This window comes from Carassius gibelio, chromosome A10 (assembly GCF_023724105.1).
Source record: "Carassius gibelio isolate Cgi1373 ecotype wild population from Czech Republic chromosome A10, carGib1.2-hapl.c, whole genome shotgun sequence".
Lineage (NCBI taxonomy): Eukaryota > Metazoa > Chordata > Actinopteri > Cypriniformes > Cyprinidae > Carassius > Carassius gibelio.
The window spans coordinates 1694810-1716820 of record NC_068380.1 but is presented as its reverse complement, the minus strand read 5'-3'; the positions used below and the strand labels follow the sequence as shown (position 1 = coordinate 1716820).

The 22011-nt window shown below is 35.4% G+C and overlaps 2 protein-coding genes across 20 annotated transcripts; both read right to left on the bottom strand.

Annotated features, from left to right (window-relative positions):
• Positions 1 to 316: 316 nt before the first annotated feature.
• LOC128020771 (scavenger receptor class B member 1) lies at positions 317 to 17466 on the bottom strand. Of its 6 annotated transcripts, none has more exons than XM_052607429.1 (14): positions 17090 to 17466; positions 16007 to 16167; positions 14429 to 14570; positions 14139 to 14342; positions 13935 to 14030; positions 13051 to 13166; positions 12772 to 12938; positions 12421 to 12539; positions 5710 to 5783; positions 5517 to 5568; positions 4522 to 4668; positions 3998 to 4036; positions 2807 to 2877; positions 317 to 1888 (listed from the first exon to the last, which is right to left on the bottom strand). In XM_052607429.1, the coding sequence occupies exons 1-14, from the start codon at positions 17207 to 17209 to the stop codon at positions 1885 to 1887; spliced, it is 1512 nt and encodes a 503-aa protein (XP_052463389.1). In that variant the 5' UTR covers positions 17210 to 17466; the 3' UTR covers positions 317 to 1884. The 6 variants fall into 6 exon arrangements, with proteins under 6 accessions (XP_052463389.1, XP_052463388.1, XP_052463392.1 ...); XM_052607428.1 differs by having other exon boundaries at positions 317 to 1891; positions 17090 to 17465; XM_052607432.1 differs by lacking the exon at positions 3998 to 4036 and having other exon boundaries at positions 317 to 1891; positions 17090 to 17465.
• A 2329-nt stretch (positions 17467 to 19795) lies between these two features.
• On the bottom strand, positions 19796 to 21847 carry LOC128020768 (polyubiquitin-B). Of its 14 annotated transcripts, none has more exons than XM_052607420.1 (4): positions 21736 to 21847; positions 20593 to 21050; positions 20312 to 20364; positions 19796 to 20083 (listed from the first exon to the last, which is right to left on the bottom strand). In XM_052607420.1, the coding sequence occupies exons 2-4, from the start codon at positions 21041 to 21043 to the stop codon at positions 19898 to 19900; spliced, it is 690 nt and encodes a 229-aa protein (XP_052463380.1). In that variant the 5' UTR covers positions 21044 to 21050; positions 21736 to 21847; the 3' UTR covers positions 19796 to 19897. The 14 variants fall into 14 exon arrangements, with proteins under 14 accessions (XP_052463380.1, XP_052463382.1, XP_052463379.1 ...); XM_052607422.1 differs by having other exon boundaries at positions 20312 to 20383; positions 20612 to 21050; XM_052607419.1 differs by lacking the exon at positions 20312 to 20364 and having other exon boundaries at positions 19796 to 20028; positions 20485 to 21050.
• Positions 21848 to 22011: the final 164 nt, after the last annotated feature.

Genomic DNA, 22011 nt, shown 5'->3' with positions numbered 1-22011 from the left:
TGACTTAAGACAATATTTAAAAGCTTAGTTTAATGATAAAGCTCTGTAGTTTTTATAGTGAGGCCAAAATATATAATACAGAGCAACACAATGAACATTAAGAGATGATCTTATTTGATACTCACATTTTAACATTATTTATATAAAAAAAAAAAAACGTTTTACGTAAACCTACAGTAAGCTGATTCAGTCCAGTAAATGTTCAAAAAAATTTATTATCAATTTAAGTTATTCTTACACGTACAGGTTAGAAAAACATAGCTAATATTAAAGGAATTGAAGAACAAAAAATCATTGTGAAATTACGAAGTATATCTTAGCGTTCTCTGGGACCCCAAACAAAGACTTTTAATCTGATCAAACCATTTTGCGTTGTAATTATGTCATATTGTTTTACACAAAGTAAAAACTCACGTCAAGACCGGCCTCTCTTCGCTTCTTCAACATAAATGCAGCCACACATTTGCCAGGACTTCTGTATTTCTTCTCTTCTGCGAGCTTTAAATGGTGTTCAAAAAGAACCAACAAAGTCAAATGATAAGCAACAAGTGCAAAGATTCAGCTCAACATAAAGTGTACCGTTTGTCGCGCGCTGCCATCTCGCGGCGGGAAGAAGAACCTCACTCGCGTTTATGCAATAGGAATAATGAGTTTTAATTGTAAAATACAAAAACTGAAAAATAATACTATTTGCTTTGCTGCCTTCATGTTGATTTTCAATAAAACAAAGGTGCCTGGACAAGATGATTCCATATTATACAAAATAAAGAAAATTGATTCTGATGATCATTTTTGCCATTAAAAATTATAAAGTACAGGCCTAAATCAGTGAGACAAGTTAGCTTAATAAAACTTATTAGCGGAAAGGGTTTCATTAAATTTTTAGCATGCATATACTTGTATCCTATGACTTTGGTGTGAGATAACACCTCCATGTTTTCATTCAAAGGACAACACAATACTATTTGATAAGACAAGTTATCTCATATGTACAGCTTTTTATAGACCTTAACAGTATTATTTAATGAGTAATAAAATGCCTCATGGACTCGTGACCATGTATTGTTTGCACTTTGCAGCCAGAGTTATAAAGACATTTGTCCAGGCCAGGTTTAACAACATGAAATTGAAAGCTATTGCTGATAAAGTAAAAAAAAAAAAAAAAAAGAAAACATTTAAAATTAGGCCATTTAACTTCATAATGAACAGCAATCAAGAGAATGCAAACAACACATTTTACATCCATTACATACAGATGCTTTTACAGACAGAATACAGGAAACGTGCGTTGAGAAATGCATGTTAGCACAGCATTTTTAACCCCCCCCTCTGCTTTCAGGGAACGTTTCTGTCAATGGCACGTTTCCGTCACAAGGTGTTTATGGCACACCCTTAAAGGATAAAGGTTGAATAACTTCAAACTGTGTTTTTTCCCCCGTTTTGGAGTTATTGGAACGTTAGTCATGTACCTTTTTTGTTTTATAAACGCACCATTTGAAATTCAATGCCTAGTATATTTTGTCAATGATTAAAATTGAAAGTGTCAAAAAACTAACCTTTAAATATTTTGTACTGACCCCGCACAACACTTTAGACCCAAACAAAAGCACACAAATAAAACGGCCTTACCCATACTTCATAATCCACATCAAATTCCCTTCATCACACAGAATAGTCTTTACTGTACTGTACCAGTTCATTCATTCAACCCCAATGTTAAAAGACAGTGTTATTTATTGTCCAGTGGATTGTAAGGTTATTATGAAAGTAGGCTGTGATGTGGATAATGGCCTTATCTCGTTGGGCTCTGAAGTAATGTGGTCTTTTCACTGACTGAGCTGGACGGATACACATCTGTGCAGCGCTGACCAACCATCCTACTTTTTACCTGCTGGTGAAAATATGACCAAGTTAGTACAACAGCAAAACAACAACAACAACCGATTATGAACGTGTAACCCCACACACAAGGCCGACCATTCAGGAACTGCCAAGTGCTTTTATTGAAATTTTTTTATTATTATTATTATTATTTATATATTTTTTTAAATGCTCTTCACATTTACAAATCAGCACTCAGTTTGTTCTCCGTGACACAGACAAACCCACAAACACAGTTTCCCTTTAAATGTACATTTTTCTAACTCTTTCACCCCACACAGAACAAAATGTAATGTTGTGCAGATAGAAAATACGTGGAGAAAGCCATTTGATTGTTTTCTAGTCAATAAGAAATAACTGCAGTGCTACAATATTATACAATTTTGTAAGTCTAATAAAACGTTTTAAATAATGAAAAAAAAATCATGACCTTTTTAAATAAGCTTCTCATAAAATGTCTTGGTAAGGAATGGTAAAATTAACTCTGCACTATAAAAAAATAAATAAAAAATAAAAGAGGTTCCGCATGTAACCTAATAATTGGCTTAATTTTTTTTATTGGAAAACTTCATGTTTTCAGAAAGATTTATTATCTTTAAGTTACATCAAAGGCCAAGCTGGTCCAAGCCCAGGACGTAACCACTTGTGTATGCTGTAAAGGTCTGCTATAAGAGATGTTTTTGCTCAGGTGGCCAAATTTTCCACTAAATAGAGAAAGGTTTAGAGAAACAATAGAGAAACAAATTAGAAATTGGCCAAAATGTTCTGATGAGTTATGTGGATTGATCAGTGAACCAGATTAAATTAATTTACAGTGACTATAAAAGGTCAAATGAAGACGTTTCAATATGCTCGTGTTACTCATAAAAGGTCCCACCTGCAGAAGAAGTGTTTGAGAAGCAGCATGTATGAACCAAAAACCCACCTGTCGTTTATGCAATATTTTTCATCCTGTCTCTCACTGGTCGGGTTGTGTTTTGTATCTTTTACGCTTTCCTAAAAGAATAACCAGACCTCATTGAACATCAGGAGACCAGGGACACTGATTTGGAGCCAGTTGATTATTGGAGTGACACTACTGAGATCACAGCGGACAAACACTGAAAGGAATTTGAATGGCAAAGAGTGCTTGTGTGCGGCGATGCATGCATGATGTGTGTAAGTGACTGAATGATGCGGGAGCATGCAAGATGAACATGAGCGTGCAGTGGTTAAATCACATGTTTTGAAATCTGATTTTCCCTTTAATAATAAAACCCATTGGTCTGGGACAATTTCTCTCTGGCTGTTTATTTTTTTTAAAGCAGCAACATGACATGCAAGTATGATCAGGCCTTGCTTATTTAAAGGAACTCTTAAATCACCTTATTCACCTTGAATGGGTGCCATCAGAATGAGAGTCCAAACAGGTGATAAAAACGTCACAATAATCCACATGACTCCAGTCCATCAATTAATGTCTTGTGAAGCGAAAAGCAGCATGTTTGTAAGAAACAAATGCATCAAGACATTTTTAAACTTCAAACCATTGCTTCCGACTAAATATAATAGTGAAAAAGTTGCCATGTTTGAATCTAGAGAGAAATCTGCACAGATCAAGTACCTTTTACAAGCAAAAACAGATCTAAATGTATATGTGAGTAGATTTTGATGTGAGAATACTACAGGGAATGGACTTTTCAATGAAGGAAGCTTTATTATGGATTATGGACTCGACATTTGGACAGAAGTGATTGTTTAAGGATTAAACAACTCGATGGATTGGTTTCTTACAAACATGAATCTTATCACTTCACAAGATGAACTGGAGTGGATTACTTGAGGATTATTGTGATGTTTTTCTCAGCTGTTTGGAATTATTCTGACGGCACCCATTCACTGCAGAGTATCCACTGGTGAGCAAGTGATGTAATGTTACATTTAGAACTACATCTAGTGAGTACTTTTTCTCATTTTCATTTCTGGGTGAACTTTTCCTTTTAAACATATTTTGATTGTTTACTGTGTCTTTTAAAGTCTAGAGATTTGAAAATGACATGCATATACACAATTTAGATTGTTATGATCACGGTAATCTCGTTTTTTGAATATGCATATATAAATAGTTGGTGCTGACCCCTTGTGAGAGAGAACCTGATGTCTTTTTCATGGCTTTCTGTAAAACAAACCATGCAGAAGTTGCATTATAAACCATCTAAAACTATACAGAGTGTTAAAGTGGGTGATAAAAGAATATTAAAAGTGCTTCTGGGATCTTATGCTTAACTTTTACCTACTCCGACACAATTAAACACCAAACAACATTTGCTCAGCATCACATAAACCCACTTCCTCTCATTATCTCTCACGTGTCACACATGCACTCACACAAAATATACATGCTCTAAAGCAGGGGTGGGGAACGTTGATCCTGGAGGGCCTGTGTCCCTGCAGAGTTTAGCTCCTACCCTAATTAAACACACCTGAACAAGCTAATCAAGGTCTTCAGGATACAAGTAGGTTTTTCTTTTTCAGGGTTGGAGCTAAACTCTGCAGGGACACAGGCCCTCCAGGATCAACGTTCCTCACCCCTGCTCTAAAGCAAAAGATATTATTAGTAAAACACTAAAATATGCTAAATAAGCGCAGTAGGCCACGCACCTTGTCACTGACATATAACACCACGGCCCCCAAAATGCCTGCAAGTCCGAGACCGATGAAGATGTACTGCATGTACTCCATGACCATGGGCAGCACCACCAGATTGGTGCGGAACGTGTTGAGAACGGGACCATCAATGTAGCCGCTCTGAGAAAGATGAAGAAAATGAAGAGATTTCAACATGATCTTTCTTTCAAACTGAATTCAGTTACCTCTATAGTGCTTTATACAATACAGAATCACAGTAATAAACAACAGTATTACTGTACTTCTGCCAGTATTCTGATTTGGCGGTATTGTTCTGTTCTGGGCAAAACAAAACAAAACAACAACTCCCAGCCCAACCATGCAGCCGGTCATGAATGAGCAGGACGAGCAGCAATACGGTTTTGTACCGTTTTTGGTTAAGGAACTGCCGTTTTTACTGCTTGACTAATAGAAGCATCATTGTGCAAACCTTCATGTGCTTGTCATCTCCTAATGAGCACCCACAATTTAAATAATTCTATGACAATATTGAAGTCTGCTTTTAAAACAAAGAAAAGGAGGATGATTAGCATTCAAAAACTATATATTTGTGCAGTGTGTGCATGTCGAAATCTGATTTGAAGCTTGTGACAGACAACTGCGCACATCAACCTGATCACTTTATTTAGCATTCATGTAAACACTACGTTTGGGTTCATCGGAATGATTTCATTCTGATTGAAAGAGTGTCCATGTAAACGTGGCTAGTGTGAATGTTGCGTTATTCATGAAACAAATTTGATTCCGCTATAAATCAGCTCTACAAAACATATAACTTTATACTCATTCAATAGTGTCAGTGTTGTAAAACTGATAAAATGGCTGAATATTAAGGGTCTTTAAACACTAAATTTAAGTAACTTGAGAAATAACTCCAAATGGAGTATGCAAATTTCAGCCATTTTAACATTTGTTTGGAAACTTTGAGATATTTTGTGCCGTTGTTTCTTTTTGTAACGTACTCTTACCTCTCCAAACCAGATCAGTGGTATCACCACTTCAGCTATCTCTCCTGTTTCTCTGAAACAAGCAAACACACAGAACATTGAACACAGAGATGAGTCTCTGTACAGAACAGAGCGATCATCGCACCACAACAGTGGACCTCATAACAGACAGATATTTGGGACTGTTGACCTACTGTATCTGTGCTGTACTCACGTGATGCCAGGCACACTCTTGATGAGCAGATTGAGCTGCAGCCGAATCGAAACATTCATTGGCACTCCAGTCTCCTGGAATACAAAGTTTTCAATAAACACATTCCAACAGAGTCTGTTTGATACAAGTCAGATTAAAATCTCTTTAAACTTGTGGTTTTACTTGAGTAGTGTTTTAGCCAACATCCTTTTTCAGCTCATTCCTTTTATAAACTTGATTCTATATAGATCAATGTGCAGTTTTGGTATCTTTTAAAAAACAACTTACACATAATAGGATTAAAAAAAAAGAATATATGCTTCTGATGAATGTGTAAATTAACTAAAATATCCATAAATGTCTCTTAGAATCCCTGAAACAAAAGTCTGGATGAAGATCAAATTTAAAAGTATAATTTAAACATTATCCCATGATTCCAAGGTTTTTTTCATGACTGAATTTTATAAAAAAAAAAAATATATATATATATATATATATATATATATATATATATTTTTTTTTTTTTTTAATAAATACTGTGAAATATTACTTTTTTTTTTAAACTATTTTCTATTTGAATATATATTGTAAAATGCAATATATTCCTTTGATCAAAGCCAAATTTTCAGCATCATTACTCCGGTCTTAAGATTCACATGACACTTCAAGAAATCATTCTAATACGCTGATTTGAGCTCAAGAAAAATCTCAAACCATTTCAAAATGTGCTGAATTGACATGCATTTGCTTCCATAGAAAGCACTGAATCCAAAGAGCTTTTATGACAACTTAGTAATGGATCAGAGCATCCAAACACTCTGAAGCTAATCAGGTTTCATACAGTCAATTCATCCCAGACGTTCAAACCAAGCCGAGGCTGTTTGCATGTCCCCTTGCACTTAATTCAAAAACATTTAATTCACGACAAACGCAACATGAAAACAGATGACAGCGATACAATTAGATAACCAGTGGTGGACGAAGTACACAAATCAAGTACTTGAGTAAAAGTACAGATACGTATAATAAAATATTACTCCAGTAAAAGTAAAAGTAGCCTACTCCTTTTTCAATTTTACTCAAGTGAAAGTACAAAAGTACTAAATTTTTTATGTACTTAAGTAAAAAAGTAGCCTGCTGAAAGATAGATGTTTGTAATTTTATATAGGTTAATTTAATTTTATATTAGAATTTTTTTTTTTTTTTTATAATCCGACTGCTCAAAATACCTGGGATTTTTTCCAAAATAACCACTATATGGAGTCAAGAAATATTTTTGTTGTTGATATTGACTACGCTGACGAGAGTAATGTTCACTGTGAAGCTTACACTGTACTTGAGAGAAAACAGAGATGACCATCTGATTTTCACCAGTAAGAACAAAGTATTTTAAAGTTTGTTGTTTTACAGAACATCACAGTTATATATGACATGATAATAAGGCCTGAAGATTTTAAGGAAAATATAATTATATTTTCATAATGATTTTTTCCTTCTCAAACCTTGTCTGGGGTGTAAAAACACCCCTGGCCAAACAGGGTGCATCTCTTCCTCTCTTTGATAATTACTGTAGTAGGCCTAACCATGTTCTGGACATCACATCCTTTCTTTTCTCCCCAGATGTAATCTATATATATATATATATATATATATATATATATATATATATATATATATATATATATATATGTGTGTATATATATATATATATATATATATATATATATATATAGATATATATAGATAGATAGATATATATAGATAGATAGATATATATATATATATATATATATATATATATATATATATATATATATATATATATATATATATATATATATATATATATAGATAGGTGGTTGAATAAAAATATTTGGACATTATGTATAAAAATTACCTCAAGTTAGCACCAGCAAGTTTGTTAGCTAGACAGTTAGCATCAGCTATAATATTTACTTATTTTCAGCACGGTTATGAATAACGTCCTTAATAACAATGGATGAAAAGTTTAGAGCTCTACTGATGATTAAGTCTAGAGTGTGTCCACCTTTGTGTGTGGGTCCATGTACATGCTGAATCGACATGTAAAAAAAAAGCCTCATGTCCAAATATTCAATTATCACCAATTAACTGTTTGACAAAAACTTCCCGCTTCGATGTCCAGATCTGAATTTAAAAAATCTCAAACATGCTCCGATGTCCCGATCTGAATCAATCGAGTCGCGAACATGCTCCGAAGTGACGATCTGAATCAACCGAGTCGCGAACAGGCTCCGAAGTGCCGATCTGAATCAACCGAGTCGCGAACAGGCTCCGAAGTCCCGATCTGAATCAACCGAGTCGCGAACAGGCTCCGAAGTGCCGATCTGAATCAACCGAGTCGCGAACAGGCTCCGAAGTGACGATCTGAATCAACCGAGTCGCGAACAGGCTCCGAAGTGCCGATCTGAATCAACCGAGTCGCGAACAGGCTCCGAAGTCCCGATCTGAATCAACCGAGTCGCGAACAGGCTCCGAAGTGCCGATCTGAATCAACCGAGTCGCGAACATGCTCCGAAGTCCCGATCTGAATCAACCGAGTCGCGAACATGTTTCGAAGTCCCGATCTGAATCAACCGAGTCGCGAACAGGCTCCGAATTGCCGATCTGAATCAACCGAGTCGCGAACAGGCTCCGAAGTGCCGATCTGAATCAACCGAGTCGCGAACAGGCTCCGAAGTCCCGATCTGAGAACTTCGACCAAAGAATGTAAAAAATAACTCCATTTCTCTAATAACTCTATACTCTAATAACTCTACAAATCTATGAAAGACTCAGATCACGTATCTAAAAATAAATCGCTATAGTAAAAGAGAAATAATAAGAGGAGTGAAGTTTCCTACCGTTCTGCTGTGTTTGGTCCTCAAGCGCGTCTGACGCTCCGCAGCGCGTCTCCGCCCCTCACACGCGCGTTTACAGCGCTAAATTAATCATCTTTGCTAAGTATTGTACATTTACTTCATTGTCAGCTTCAGGTACTTCATTTATTATTGTTCAATGAACAGTTTGAAACAAAAAAAGGTTGTATTTCAGTAATAATTCTAAATTATCAAAATAAAATATATAAAATAATATCCTTTAAAATATAATCTATTTGCTGTATTTTCAGCATCATTCCTCCAGTCTTCAGTGTCACATGATCTTTAGAAATCATGAAAATATGATGATTTATTATTAGAACTATTAATAGTTGTGTTACCAAATATTATTTTGGAATCTGTGATACTTTTTTCAGGATTCTTTGATGAATAAAAAGTTAAAATTAAATAAATAAATTTGAGTAAAAGTACAGATACGTATAATAAAATATTACTCCAGTGAAAGTACTCCTTTTTCAATTTTACTCAAGTGAAAGTACAAAAGTACTCAATTTGTTATGTACTTAAGTAAAAAAGGACTGAAAGTTAGATGTTTGCAATTTTATGTAGGCTAATTACATTTTATATTAGCACTTTTTTTTATATATAATCCTACTGTTCAAAATACCTGGGATTTTTTCCAAAATAACCACTATATGGAGTCAAGATATATTTTTGTTGCTGATATGGACTTGTGTTTTAAAATTTGTGGTTTTACAGAACACTTCGGGGACTGTACGCGACTCGGTTGATTCAGATCGGGACTTCGGAGCCTCTTCGCGGCTCGGTTGATTTAGATCGGGACTTCGGAGCCTCTTCGCGGCTCGGTTGATTTAGATCGGGACTTCGGAGCCTCTTCGCGGCTCGGTTGATTCAGATCGGGACTTTGGAGCATGTTTGAGATTTTTTTAAATTCAGATCTGGACATCGAAGCGGGAAGTGTTTGTCAAACAGTTAATTGGTGATAAATTAATATTTTTTTTACATGTCGATTCAGCATGTACATGGACCCACACACAAAGGTGGACACACTCGGACTTAATCATCAGTAGAGCTCTAAACTTTTCATCCATTGTTATTAAGGACGTTATTCATAACCGTACTGAAAATAAGTAAATATTGTTAGCTGTGATGTCCAGAACATGGTTAGGCCTACTACAGTAATTATCAAAGAGGGGAAGAGATGCACCCCGTTTGGCCAGGGGTGTTTTTACACCCCAGACAAGGTTTGAGAAGGAAAAAATCATTCTGAAAATATAATTATATTTTCCTTAAAATCTTCAGGCCTTATCATGTCATATATAACTGTGATGTTCTGTAAAACAACAAACTTTAAAATACTTTGTTCTTACTGGTGAAAATCAGATGGTCATCTCTGTTTTCTCTCAAGTACAGTGTAAGCTTCACAGTGAACATTACTCTCGTCAGCATAGTCAATATCAACAACAAAAATATTTCTTGACTCCATATAGTGGTTATTTTGGAAAAAATCCCAGGTATTTTGAGCAGTCGGATTATAAAAAAAAAAAAAAAAAAGTGCTAATATAAAATTAAATTAGCCTATATAAAATTACAAACATCTATCTTTCAGTAGGCTACTTTTTTACTTAAGTACATAAAAAATTGAGTACTTTTGTACTTTCACTTGAGTAAAATTGAAAAAGGAGTATGCTACTTTTACTGGAGTAATATTTTATTATACGTATCTGTACTTTTACTCAAGTAGGCTACTTGATTTTTGTACTTCGTCAACCACTGTCCAAAAAATATACATATGTATAACGTTACTGTTGATACACAATATAAAAACAGACGTCATGGTAGCATTTGAATAAAACTGTTAATATTACGGTAGCGGGGAATTTGGACATGCATAAGTTATTTTATTTAATCTGTGTTAGTTTAAGGTTATTTTATTTTATTTTTTAACCTAAAACACAGAGACGCTCATTGATGTGTCTGCATCGTTTGCACTGGAGCATTTAAGTGGGCTTAAACAGATCACTCTTTACAGCGGATTTAGTTCCCAAACACCTGACAATTTTGACCTAAATAGGATTTTCAGTTACAATAATTAATCCTAAATTTCGACATTAATAACTTACTTTTAGCAACATCAGACGCATGCGCGCTCACAAGATCTGCCGGTTCTTACTTCTGGAGACTCGTCTCGCACTAAACGGTTCATTTGAATCAGTGAGTGGTCGACTCAAGAACAGCTGCAATCGGATCATTCTAATTCCTAAACGAATCGTTTGGTGCGATTCGCGATCTGATTAAAGTTTATTTTGAAAAGACTCAGTTCATTCATGATGAATCAGACACCGCTTCTGCGTGTCGGAGCACGTGATATATTATAGGGAGTATCGATATGTTTTATGAAATGTAGTGAAGTTAAAAGTACGATCTTATGCTTAGGAATGTAGTGAAGCAAAAGTAAAAGTTACTCAAAATAAAACCACTCCAGTAAAGTACAGATTCTTGAAAAAAGTACTTTAGTACAGTAACGGAGTAAAGCTACTCCGTTACTGTCCACCGCTGTAGATAACCATTGAGTTTTGCAATCGGACGAATAGCTGGCCAGGAACTGTGTCAGGATTGTGCAATTCTGTTCAGTTTAGTGATGTAAAGCTGCGTCCGTATCTCCAGCTAATCACAAGTCATAAAGTGGAGTTTGTCTTATCAAACTACATGTGTGGCAAAAGGCCCACAGATGCAGACATCAGGAGTTTCACATCTTACCCCAGCAATGTGATCAATGCTCACTACTATCAAATCAGCTAACCAAATAAAATCTAAATGGCAAACGCCAGATTTCCAGCTTTGTTTAACCCTCTACTACTGAATTAAACACAAAGGTTTAAATCTAAAATATGTCATCAGTAAACCTTTAGTCAGTCACTGAATACCATACCTTGTTTATAATGGGTCATCAAGATGCTGAAAGTTATACAAACATCATAAAGGTCACAGTGCCCCTCATTTCCAATTAGCTTATCAGATTTTGTAATGGTTTAATGGCAGTAATGAAAACGTAAATCTCATTATCAAACCAGTGACAAAGTTGAATCACTGATTTTCATAACCACAAGCCTGTACGCTTAGTCACAATTAGAGGAAGCGTGGACACCAAACACAGAACACAGCAATGGACGAAACCTGCTGGTGCATCTTTTAAATGAAATAAAAGCAGATGTTTATGCAACAAATTTAGATAAAAGATAAGGATCAATTTCGCATTCATGGCCAATTTCAGATAAAGACCTGACAACCAATAATCAATAACCTTGAGAGATAAGTTTCAAACTTAGTCACCAGACGAGAAAGAAACAGGCCATCAGTTGTTATTCATTTGCCTTCTTGAAGTACATTTTATGTAATATTGTCTTTAAACAAAAAGTTATATTATATAATAAATGTATATAAAATACAATATATCTTTTTTAATAGAATTTTAGGTCACACTTTATTTTAGGGTCCAATTCTCAAAATAAACTAACCATTAACTATGACTTTTGCCTCAATTAACTCCTTATTTGCTGCTTATGAATAGTTTATAAGGCAGTTGTTAAGTTTAGGGTATTGGGTAGAATTATGGATGTCATGCATTATATGTACTTTATAAGCACTAATAAACAGCCAATATGTTAAAAATAGACATGCTAATAAGCAACTAGTTATTAGTGTGAATTGGACCATATACTAAAGTGTTACCGAATTTTATTTCTACAAAGATTCTAGAAATACTAGAAAAATCCACCTAATTATACTGAGTAGTTCCCAATAACAATGCTGCAGGTTACAGTATGTGTTTCTGTGTGCCTGGTTTTCTTACCGGGTGGATATCGATGAAGAGCCCATGTTCATCTTCATTCGGGCTCAATCCATCGACAGTGTTCAAAAGGACGGGATCAGCCTCAAAAAAGTGCGGATGGGACATGAACACAGGGGAATCTGTGAATGAAAGGAAAAAGGTGGATGAAACAGAAAATAAATGAAAGAAATTAGAACTTAAAAGATGAAAAGGCTGTAAGAAAAGAGAAACGCAGAAAAGCAAAATAAAAGAGATGGGGTTAAAGAACTGGGGTGGGGGGAGAAAAGAGAAAAAGTCAACAAAAGATCAAAGGAAAAAAAAGAGAAACTAGACAAAAATAAATAAATAAATAAATAAATATTAGAGACCCACTGTGTCTGCAGGTGCTGACGTTGAGAAGGCCGGACTGTCGACACGGACAGAAGCCCTCATTGGGAGAATAATCTGAACCGTTGGAAAAAAGGGTTTTTGGGGCCACGAAGCGGTACACGGGAATCCCGCGGGACACACCTGTCTTTTGATACACCAGCTCCATGGACCTGAGTTTGGAGATTTGCCACAGAACAAGCCATTAAAAACGTACCTTCTTATACCGATCCAGGACCGAGTTTGGGCAACCCAGGTATAGAGGGTATATGTGTAGGTGTTTACCTGCACGCATCAGGGCTGTAGAAGGGCATCGTCGACTCTTTAGTCATGAACGGAGGCCACATTTGTCCCGCTGTGCCATTGATCATGTTACACTGTTCAGAACTCCAGTAATCCACCTGCACAGATTAAACATAGATCCTTTACATATAGCATGATATCACTACCTTCACGCAACACCACAAGGTCTGTTCTCCTACACTGGCAGCATTAAATCCAAGACAACTTTTAGTCATTTAAAATGGAACAATTTTAATAAAGTCACTCACAATATCACTCCGCATGAGAGAATCAACAGGCACTTTTTTATTCTCACTTGCCACTATGCTAACAGCATGATACGTAAACAAAAATAAATAACGTAATAAATAATAAATAAAAATAAACTGAGGATTAGAGTAATGATGCTGAAAATTCAGCTTTTCCATAACAGAAATAAATTACAACTTAAAATCTATTAAAATAGAAAAAAAATCTTAAATGTATTAATATTTCACAATAGTATTTTATTAATTTAAAGTAAAGGGATGAAAAGGAATAGAAAAAAAGGTGAAAGACAAATGGAAAAAACAGAAGAAAAAAGAGATATGGTAAAAGAAGTGAAAAAAAAAGAATAGAAAGGAAAATTAGAAAAGGAATTTTGATCAAGTAAATCCAGCCTTTTTTTTTATTGTGTAAATTATAAAATATTGTGTATTTTATTAAATATGTTTATTTGCAAAACAATTTGGGATTGGCAACACTTCTGCCCACTATAAACATTCTTGCAATGCAACATATTCAGCGTATAGCTTCAATGCGATATAACCAGCATTCGGACACATTTTGAGAATGCAAGATGTTTTTTTTTTTTTTTTTTTTTACGATGGTCTCAAAAAACATCTTACACTTTTCAGGCCATTCCAAGAATCCACCATATGAACTTTCCGGATGTCGTCTCGACCAGTGAAGACAGTGAACTGTCCAGTGTTGGAGTTGTTAAACTATGTATGGAGCAAAACAAAACAAGAAAAATCAATGAGGCTAAAAACCATAAAACTAACAATCATCACCGCTGACGAAGATCCTGTAACAAGACACATAACACCCACCTCAGCAAACAAGCCAAACTTCCCGCTGGTCGGGAGCATTCCAGGGAGCAAATTGTTCAGGAAGTCCACCAACTTGCTGTCGTAGCCCCACATGAGTTCTCCAACTGGCTTGGTCAAGAAGGGTCCCTCGTTGAAGCTCTTGAATGTGCTGCTGACCAGCTTGCGTAAAGGTAAGGGCATGTTCTCCATCATTACTGAAGCGCCCTGAAACCGTGAATGAAAAACACAGGTGTTCGTTCTTTCAATCACTTTTCTTAATTGGCTAGAAAAATAAAGTCCTGGATTCTCACCAGCACTAGCATGTTAGGGATGGTGACCACATCGGATTCATTTCCCACAGACATGCTCTCCTCAAAGAAATACTGCCGATATTCCATATACGAGACGGTGTGATTGTCATGGAATGTGATGTTGTCCTTCCAGCGGTTTTCACTGTAACAGATAAGAGACACAACAACAGAAATATGTGACTTTGGGTAGCTGATTTGCAGCACTGCAAAATGTTTGTTTTTGTGGAGGAACTGAGAAAGTCTTGGTCAGCACGTTAGAAAGTCACACAAAAATACTCGCAGCCTCCCGCTCAGACTGCAAAATGCAAGCACATGATTTGTTTAAAGGTAAGTCACTACCACAAACAATTGTCATGTCTCACCTAAAAAAGGAACCCACACAATTATGACGGAGGAAATGAAAGCACATTTAACAACTAGTGATACAATCACAAACTGATCTGGCCTAAAACAACTTGTCAACAGAAGAAATACAACTATGAACATTGACATTAAAAGGCACGACTGAAATGGATATGATAAAATATTGTGATATTTTACGTTTTTCAAAAATAAAATAAAAATGTGCCAATTAATGTGGGATCTTGTAAGAAAATATTATTTTAAAAATAAATTCTTAGTTAGAAGTAAAAAATGCACTACTGATACTTTAAAATTTAAATATATAAATATGTATTGAATATAATGTGCAACATAAAATAAAAATGTTGTGCTAATAAATTTGCCCTTTCAAAATGGTCTTATGAGGAATCTTATGGAGTCAATATAATGGCGTAAAAAAAAACGCAAGTTTTGTTAATTAAATGTAAAGTATTGAGGAAAATAAATTTGCTTTTTGCAAACAAAAATAAAGACTTGCAGAAGAAAAAGTATTGGGAGAAAAAAATTGTTTTGCAAAAAAATATAATGTATTTTTTTTTTTTAAGTATTCCATGGTCATATATATTCATTTATTTGCAACGCTGCTTTTATTTTGCATGTCAATCTAGTTTGAGCTTGCGATAGTTTTAATGTAAATTAATGCAGTTTACTTCATAAACTATAACTTGCATCATTAAAAAGATCAATGACTAAAGTTTCATATCGATCTCGACTTTGTTTTTCTTTTACATTACTCCTGGCATAAATTAATAAATGACTGTCATTGTCATTTATTTTTGTTTGCAAAAAGCACATTTATTTTCCTTAATACTTTAATTTTAGTTTGCAAAACTTTATTTTCTTTTGTAAAACTGTATTTTTTTGCATATATTTATACGGCATTATATTGACATAATTCTGAATTCTTATAATTTAAATGATACGCAAATAATAATAAACATTGGAAAGATTCTGATTAGAGAATAAAGAAAAATAAAAGAATAGAATAATTTTTTTTTTACATATTTTTTCAGCCTTTCAGGGAAGACTTAATGGTAATCCAGCCTGAACAACTGACCACATGCACATTCAGTGTCATAGGGCTTCAACAGCCACAAACATTAGATGTCCAGAGAAGTCTGATCAAGTTATTCGTATTGAACTTAAAAAATACATTCTGTCGAAAGCAGTTTTACTAAAAAAGGGAACAATTCTTACCTGTAAACATATGGTCCCCTCTGTTCCACCATGGGCTTTTCTCCATTTAGGGTTTCATTAGGATTGACAATATGAAAGAAATATACAGACATAAAGAAGGGGACTGGGATGTCCTTCCACATAGTGTAGGAGAGTCCGCTGTTCGGGTTAATCTCTATATTCTGAGAAGATGTGATGTGAAGATGGTTAGTGGCCCGAGTGTGAAACGCTGCATTTAAAATAGCTTAGCTTAAAACCTTTATATTTAATTACTGAATGCAGATGTATGGCTTTTTGAGGGACAACATGGAGTATTACAAAAAATAAATTAAAAAAATAAAAGTTATTCAAAGCTATTCTTGAATTTAGAAGTTTTAGAAAACCGTTTTTAGAAATGCTTATCAAGACTGCATTTAATCAAGTTACAATAAAAGCAGTAATATTGTAAAATATAATTAGAAAAAAATAAAAAATAAAAATTTTCTAGGTTAATATATTTTAAAATGCAATTTATTCCTGTGATTACTACAGACGTCAGTGTCATATGAGCCTTCAGAAATCGTTATAATATGCTGATTTGCGGCTCAAGAAACATTTCTGATTATTACCTAGCTATAAAGTGAAAACAGTTCTTAATATTTGAAACTGGGATACATAAATATAGGCTATAGTAAAAACGGTATGAGTTGCAAGTGACAAAGGTCAAATACAATACTACATCCCTGAAATAGAATTTACAAAACAATAATTCTAAAATTTTAAACAATACATAAACAAAAAATAAAACAAACCTGACAGAGAAAGAATGAAACAAAGCTGTCATTCTTAGTGTGATTGCGCACACATTTGACCATTATTAACCATTAAACCACTAACCATTATTATTATTATCTATTGTTGTCTATTATTAATACAGGCTCATTTAGTAATTAAGTTAGATAACTTAATGGTCGTTCCTATTTATGTTTTTTTTTATGCACAAGACAAAAGTCATATCGAGCTCAGTTTAACACACTAGAGCGCACGTTTTTGTGACTATGTTATTTTAAAATGTTAAAATAGTTAATCAGAGTGTTTTGTGCACCTGTCAGATGTATGACTTACCTTGACTATTTGATCGTCTATTATAATTGGTCCGACAAACACCAAAACAGTCCCGAATAAAACCGCCAACCCCCCCAGAACTATAAAAACGATTGATAACGTAGATTTAGACACCGCCATCCTTATTTCCACACTATTTTCTTCACAAACAAACGCGGGGCTTTGAGAAACTGAAGTGATTTCCTCTGGACAGCACAAAGCGAGCAAACGAACAAACGATCACTTATACAAGATAAAGCCATAAAACTCTGGCCTAGAGTTATTAATGCTCTGCTGACTTTATGATCATGTACATTAGAGCTGGTGAGTGATGTTAAAGTCCGCCTCTCTAATCCTGCAGGTTTTACAGCGCTCTTGCTGATTGATTATCACGTTTACGATGCTCAAAGCGCCACCTTTAAACCAGAGACTTCTGGGTAACGTAGTTACACACGCCTTCCACATCCACAGTGAAGATAAGAAACTATTTAGGAAATCGAATCTACTTTATTTTTTTTTTTGGCACAGTTTAAAAGCAAAGTATGTACATACATTGTCCCCAAAACGGAATTCTAATAGACAGATTTGAGAAAGGTCTAAATTAATTAAAATTAAATACAACTAGGCATATATTTGTGCACTATTAGAATAATACAATGAAGAGCTTTTTTAACTAAAAGAGAAAAGGAAAGGCCTCACATTCGCATGTTTTTAATGTCAAATGCCGCGCATCGAATCAAATAATGTATTAAATTTTTGTAAATCTGTAATTTATTATTCTGTTATTTATATGCATTTAGAATATTGTCCTATCCATGTTACATTTGCATAGTGTTGGGTTTATGCAGTTAATGCAGTCTAATTATATTTCAGTAATATTTTCTTTTATATAAAGAAGCTTGATGTCCAAAATAAAATTGATTTATACATTTACTGTTTTTTCACTGTTTATGTACTGTACTGTTAAACGGTTATTAAAAACATGGTATATTATGTTTAAAGCGCCATGGCAAATGATGAAACAGAGCTGCTGGAAGAACATGATAAGAGTTATTGTATCTTTATTGGACAAGTATTTGCCACTGATAACTCATATGAATGTAGCACAATGGCTTATCTAGAGCCTGCAGTGACAGCTATTATTCTTTGTGAAATGTAAAGAGACAAACAGTTCCGAGAGATAATCTGCCAGGGATTACTTTTTTAAAAAAAAGTAAAGGATTAATTAAGGAAAAATAAATTAATAAGGAAAAAATATAAAGTATCGGACTGTTTAATTAATTTTTTTTTACCAAAGCAATAGGAACAATAAGAGTCTCATGTTTGAGTTGCTTATATGAGGAAGCTCTTGGAGTGCCTGAGCAAATCTTACATCAATGAATCCTTCCTCCAGTGTGTACAAGAAGGCAAAACCTTTAAATATGAAATGCCAGTCAGGGTGGATGCAAAACGCTATCAAAAGAGCTTTTTAAATAGGATATTTTATTCAAAATCCAGACTATAAACCTAATGAAGGAAACAAGCTAATTTGCTTGTAAACTTTTTGGGCCTTTAACTTCATGACAAACATAAGCCATTAATTATGAATGATATTTACCGGTGTATAGAAATGTATCTGCATTAAAGCCATCATTTCATTCTGAAAACACATGACTCTGTAACGCAGCAGGAATCTAGTGTCTAAATGTAATTAACTGCTGGCCATTTTAAATTTAGAAACAATTTAATCCCAGTCACACTATGATATATAAATTTAAATTAAAAGTTCCATTAATCCCAGCACAAAATCAGATGGATCTCACATTTGAAATATTTACAGTTCTTATTCATTATCTTCAACATATTTCTCATTGAACAGACCAATATCAACAGCTTAATGTTTTTTTTTTTGTTGTTGTCTTTTAGCTCTTGGATTGTTTATCTTCTAATACAGCAATCTTTTTCAGAAGACCAGGTAAGTATTTTCATTAGACCTGGCTCGACTGATTCTCACAATTCTCAGTTTCTCGAACAGGTGAACAAACAACAGTTCAACGATTTAAGAGTTGCTCTCTAGCAGCATATTACTTCTAGGCCATCTGCAACAGAAAATTTCAATTGTCAAGGTAGAGGCATTTACCAGTTATTTAATCATTACCCATTAGAGCAGAATGACTTGAGGGTCAGATAAAGGATGTTGACGGCCAGAACATACATGAGAGCCACTCCAAAAATAAGAGCATCAAGAGGTCTCATGGCTTTTCACAAACCTTTAGCGACATCTAGAGGCTTAACTGCAATCCAACACAGAAACACTAGTTCAAGTTTTAAAGATTGAAGTTTTTAAACTTTAATTTCACGTTTAAAAGGTGTTACTTACCCATTCTACACGATTCTTTATCCCAGTGCAATATTACCAGCATGAAATGCACCTTCTAGCAAATTAGATAATTAAATAGAAGTCCACATTTGAACTGAAAAAAAAAAAAAAAAAAAAAATCCAAGACAAAAACGGGTATTTTGTTTTACCAAAACTTGGAAAGGTTTTGACCCACTTCCAATGTAGACTACCGTACTAGAAAGAGCATGAAATCAATCCACTTGGATCAATGTTTAGATCATTTGACTTTCAAACCAGTGAGGTTTTTTTTTTTTTTTTTTTTTACATACAAAACAGATTTGAACTCCATATTGTAAATTTAAAAGTGACAAGTGTGTGAATGATTTCAGAGATGACAAAACAAGAGATTCAGGAATGCCAGAACTTTATTGAAGGATTAAGATGAAACAAATGATACTGGAATTGGTCTGATAACTTTCAAGACCTATATAGTAAACATCATGAGCATATTAATTGCCCCCACGAAGACGCAGGACGAGATGGAGGGTAGATTCCTTCTGGATGTTGTAGTCGGACAGCGTGCGCCCATCTTCCAGCTGCTTTCCAGCGAAGATCAGACGCTGCTGGTCAGGAGGAATGCCTTCCTTGTCCTGGATCTTGGCCTTCACGTTCTCAATGGTGTCGCTGGGCTCAACCTCGAGGGTGATGGTTTTACCAGTCAAGGTCTTCACAAAGATCTGCATACCACCTCTCAGACGGAGCACCAGGTGGAGGGTGGACTCCTTCTGGATGTTGTAGTCGGACAGTGTGCGCCCATCTTCCAGCTGTTTGCCGGCAAAAATCAGACGCTGCTGGTCAGGAGGAATGCCTTCCTTGTCTTGGATTTTAGCTTTGACATTCTCAATGGTGTCGCTGGGCTCAACCTCGAGGGTGATGGTCTTGCCAGTCAGCGTCTTCACAAAGATTTGCATACCACCTCTCAGACGGAGCACCAAGTGGAGGGTGGACTCCTTCTGGATGTTGTAGTCAGACAGTGTGCGCCCATCTTCCAGCTGCTTTCCAGCAAAGATCAGACGCTGCTGATCAGGAGGAATGCCTTCCTTGTCCTGGATTTTAGCTTTGACATTCTCAATGGTGTCACTGGGCTCAACCTCGAGGGTGATGGTTTTACCAGTCAAGGTCTTCACAAAGATCTGCATACCACCTCTCAGACGGAGCACCAGGTGGAGGGTGGACTCCTTCTGGATGTTGTAGTCAGACAGTGTGCGCCCATCTTCCAGCTGCTTTCCAGCAAAGATCAGACGCTGCTGATCAGGAGGAATGCCTTCCTTGTCCTGGATCTTGGCCTTCACGTTCTCAATGGTGTCGCTTGGTTCCACCTCGAGGGTGATGGTCTTGCCAGTAAGTGTCTTGACGAAAATCTGCATACCACCTCTCAGACGCAGGACAAGATGGAGGGTGGATTCCTTCTGGATGTTGTAGTCGGACAGTGTGCGTCCATCTTCCAGCTGCTTGCCAGCGAAGATCAGACGCTGTTGGTCAGGAGGAATGCCTTCCTTATCTTGGATTTTAGCTTTCACATTCTCAATGGTGTCGCTGGGCTCAACCTCGAGGGTGATGGTCTTGCCAGTCAGCGTCTTCACAAAAATCTGCATCTTTACGCTAGAAAGAGATATTCAGTCTAATTAACATCAATGTATGTGCTGCTTTGCGAAATAATGAAGAGTACGGTTTCATTAATAGACAAGCCTAAGAATTCTCTAGAAACTACCTCAAAAGAAAGCGAAACAAAAGGTTTGTGAGCAAACGCCATCACTTCTGCTGACAAAGCTAAGAGCAGGGCGTAACTACAGCGGACGATTGAAAACAAAATGGCGAATTTTGCCATAGAAAATGGCCAGAAAACAACAATGTAACAAAAACATTGATAATTAACTATTAATGAGTCATATTTCGATCAGGTAAATGTTCAAGAACGTGTCGACTGCTAACAGATGTTGTTCAAAGAAAATACGCAGATGATTTGAGATTGCCCGCCCTCACCGCACTGTTTCGCGGTATAATTCGACGCCAAATTCGCGATGACTACAAAACGTACATAAAACAATTCGATGTATAATTATATAAAGTATAATATTTTCATATTAATCCACATAAAATTACAAAAAAAAAGCAAAAACAGTCATCTGAAACAACCAGGCCGGATAGCATAAAAAGCTAACGCATTAGCCCACTCAACAATACACGTTTATATGACTCCACCAGCGCTTCAAATCAAATAAAATACTGTTGTTTTTAAGTAGCGACATATCTGGCGTCGTCTGTGTACATTTAACTTCATACTTACAAACAAATGTTCTTTCTGGAAGAGTGCGAAATGCGTGCGTCTTTGTCGTCTTGTCACGGAAGCAACCTAACGGCTCAAAACAAAAGGTCCGACTATTTATACAGAACGCGCTGTATCCTTCCGCCGCTACACCCGACGCACTATTTAAACAATTGCTGACATTCGATTTGAAAACTTGATTTTGTGGGAAGCATCAACATATCCGTTATGTTTAAGTTATACAAAAACGCATTTTATAAATTAGTTTTTTTGGACGTAAAACAGATATATATGTTT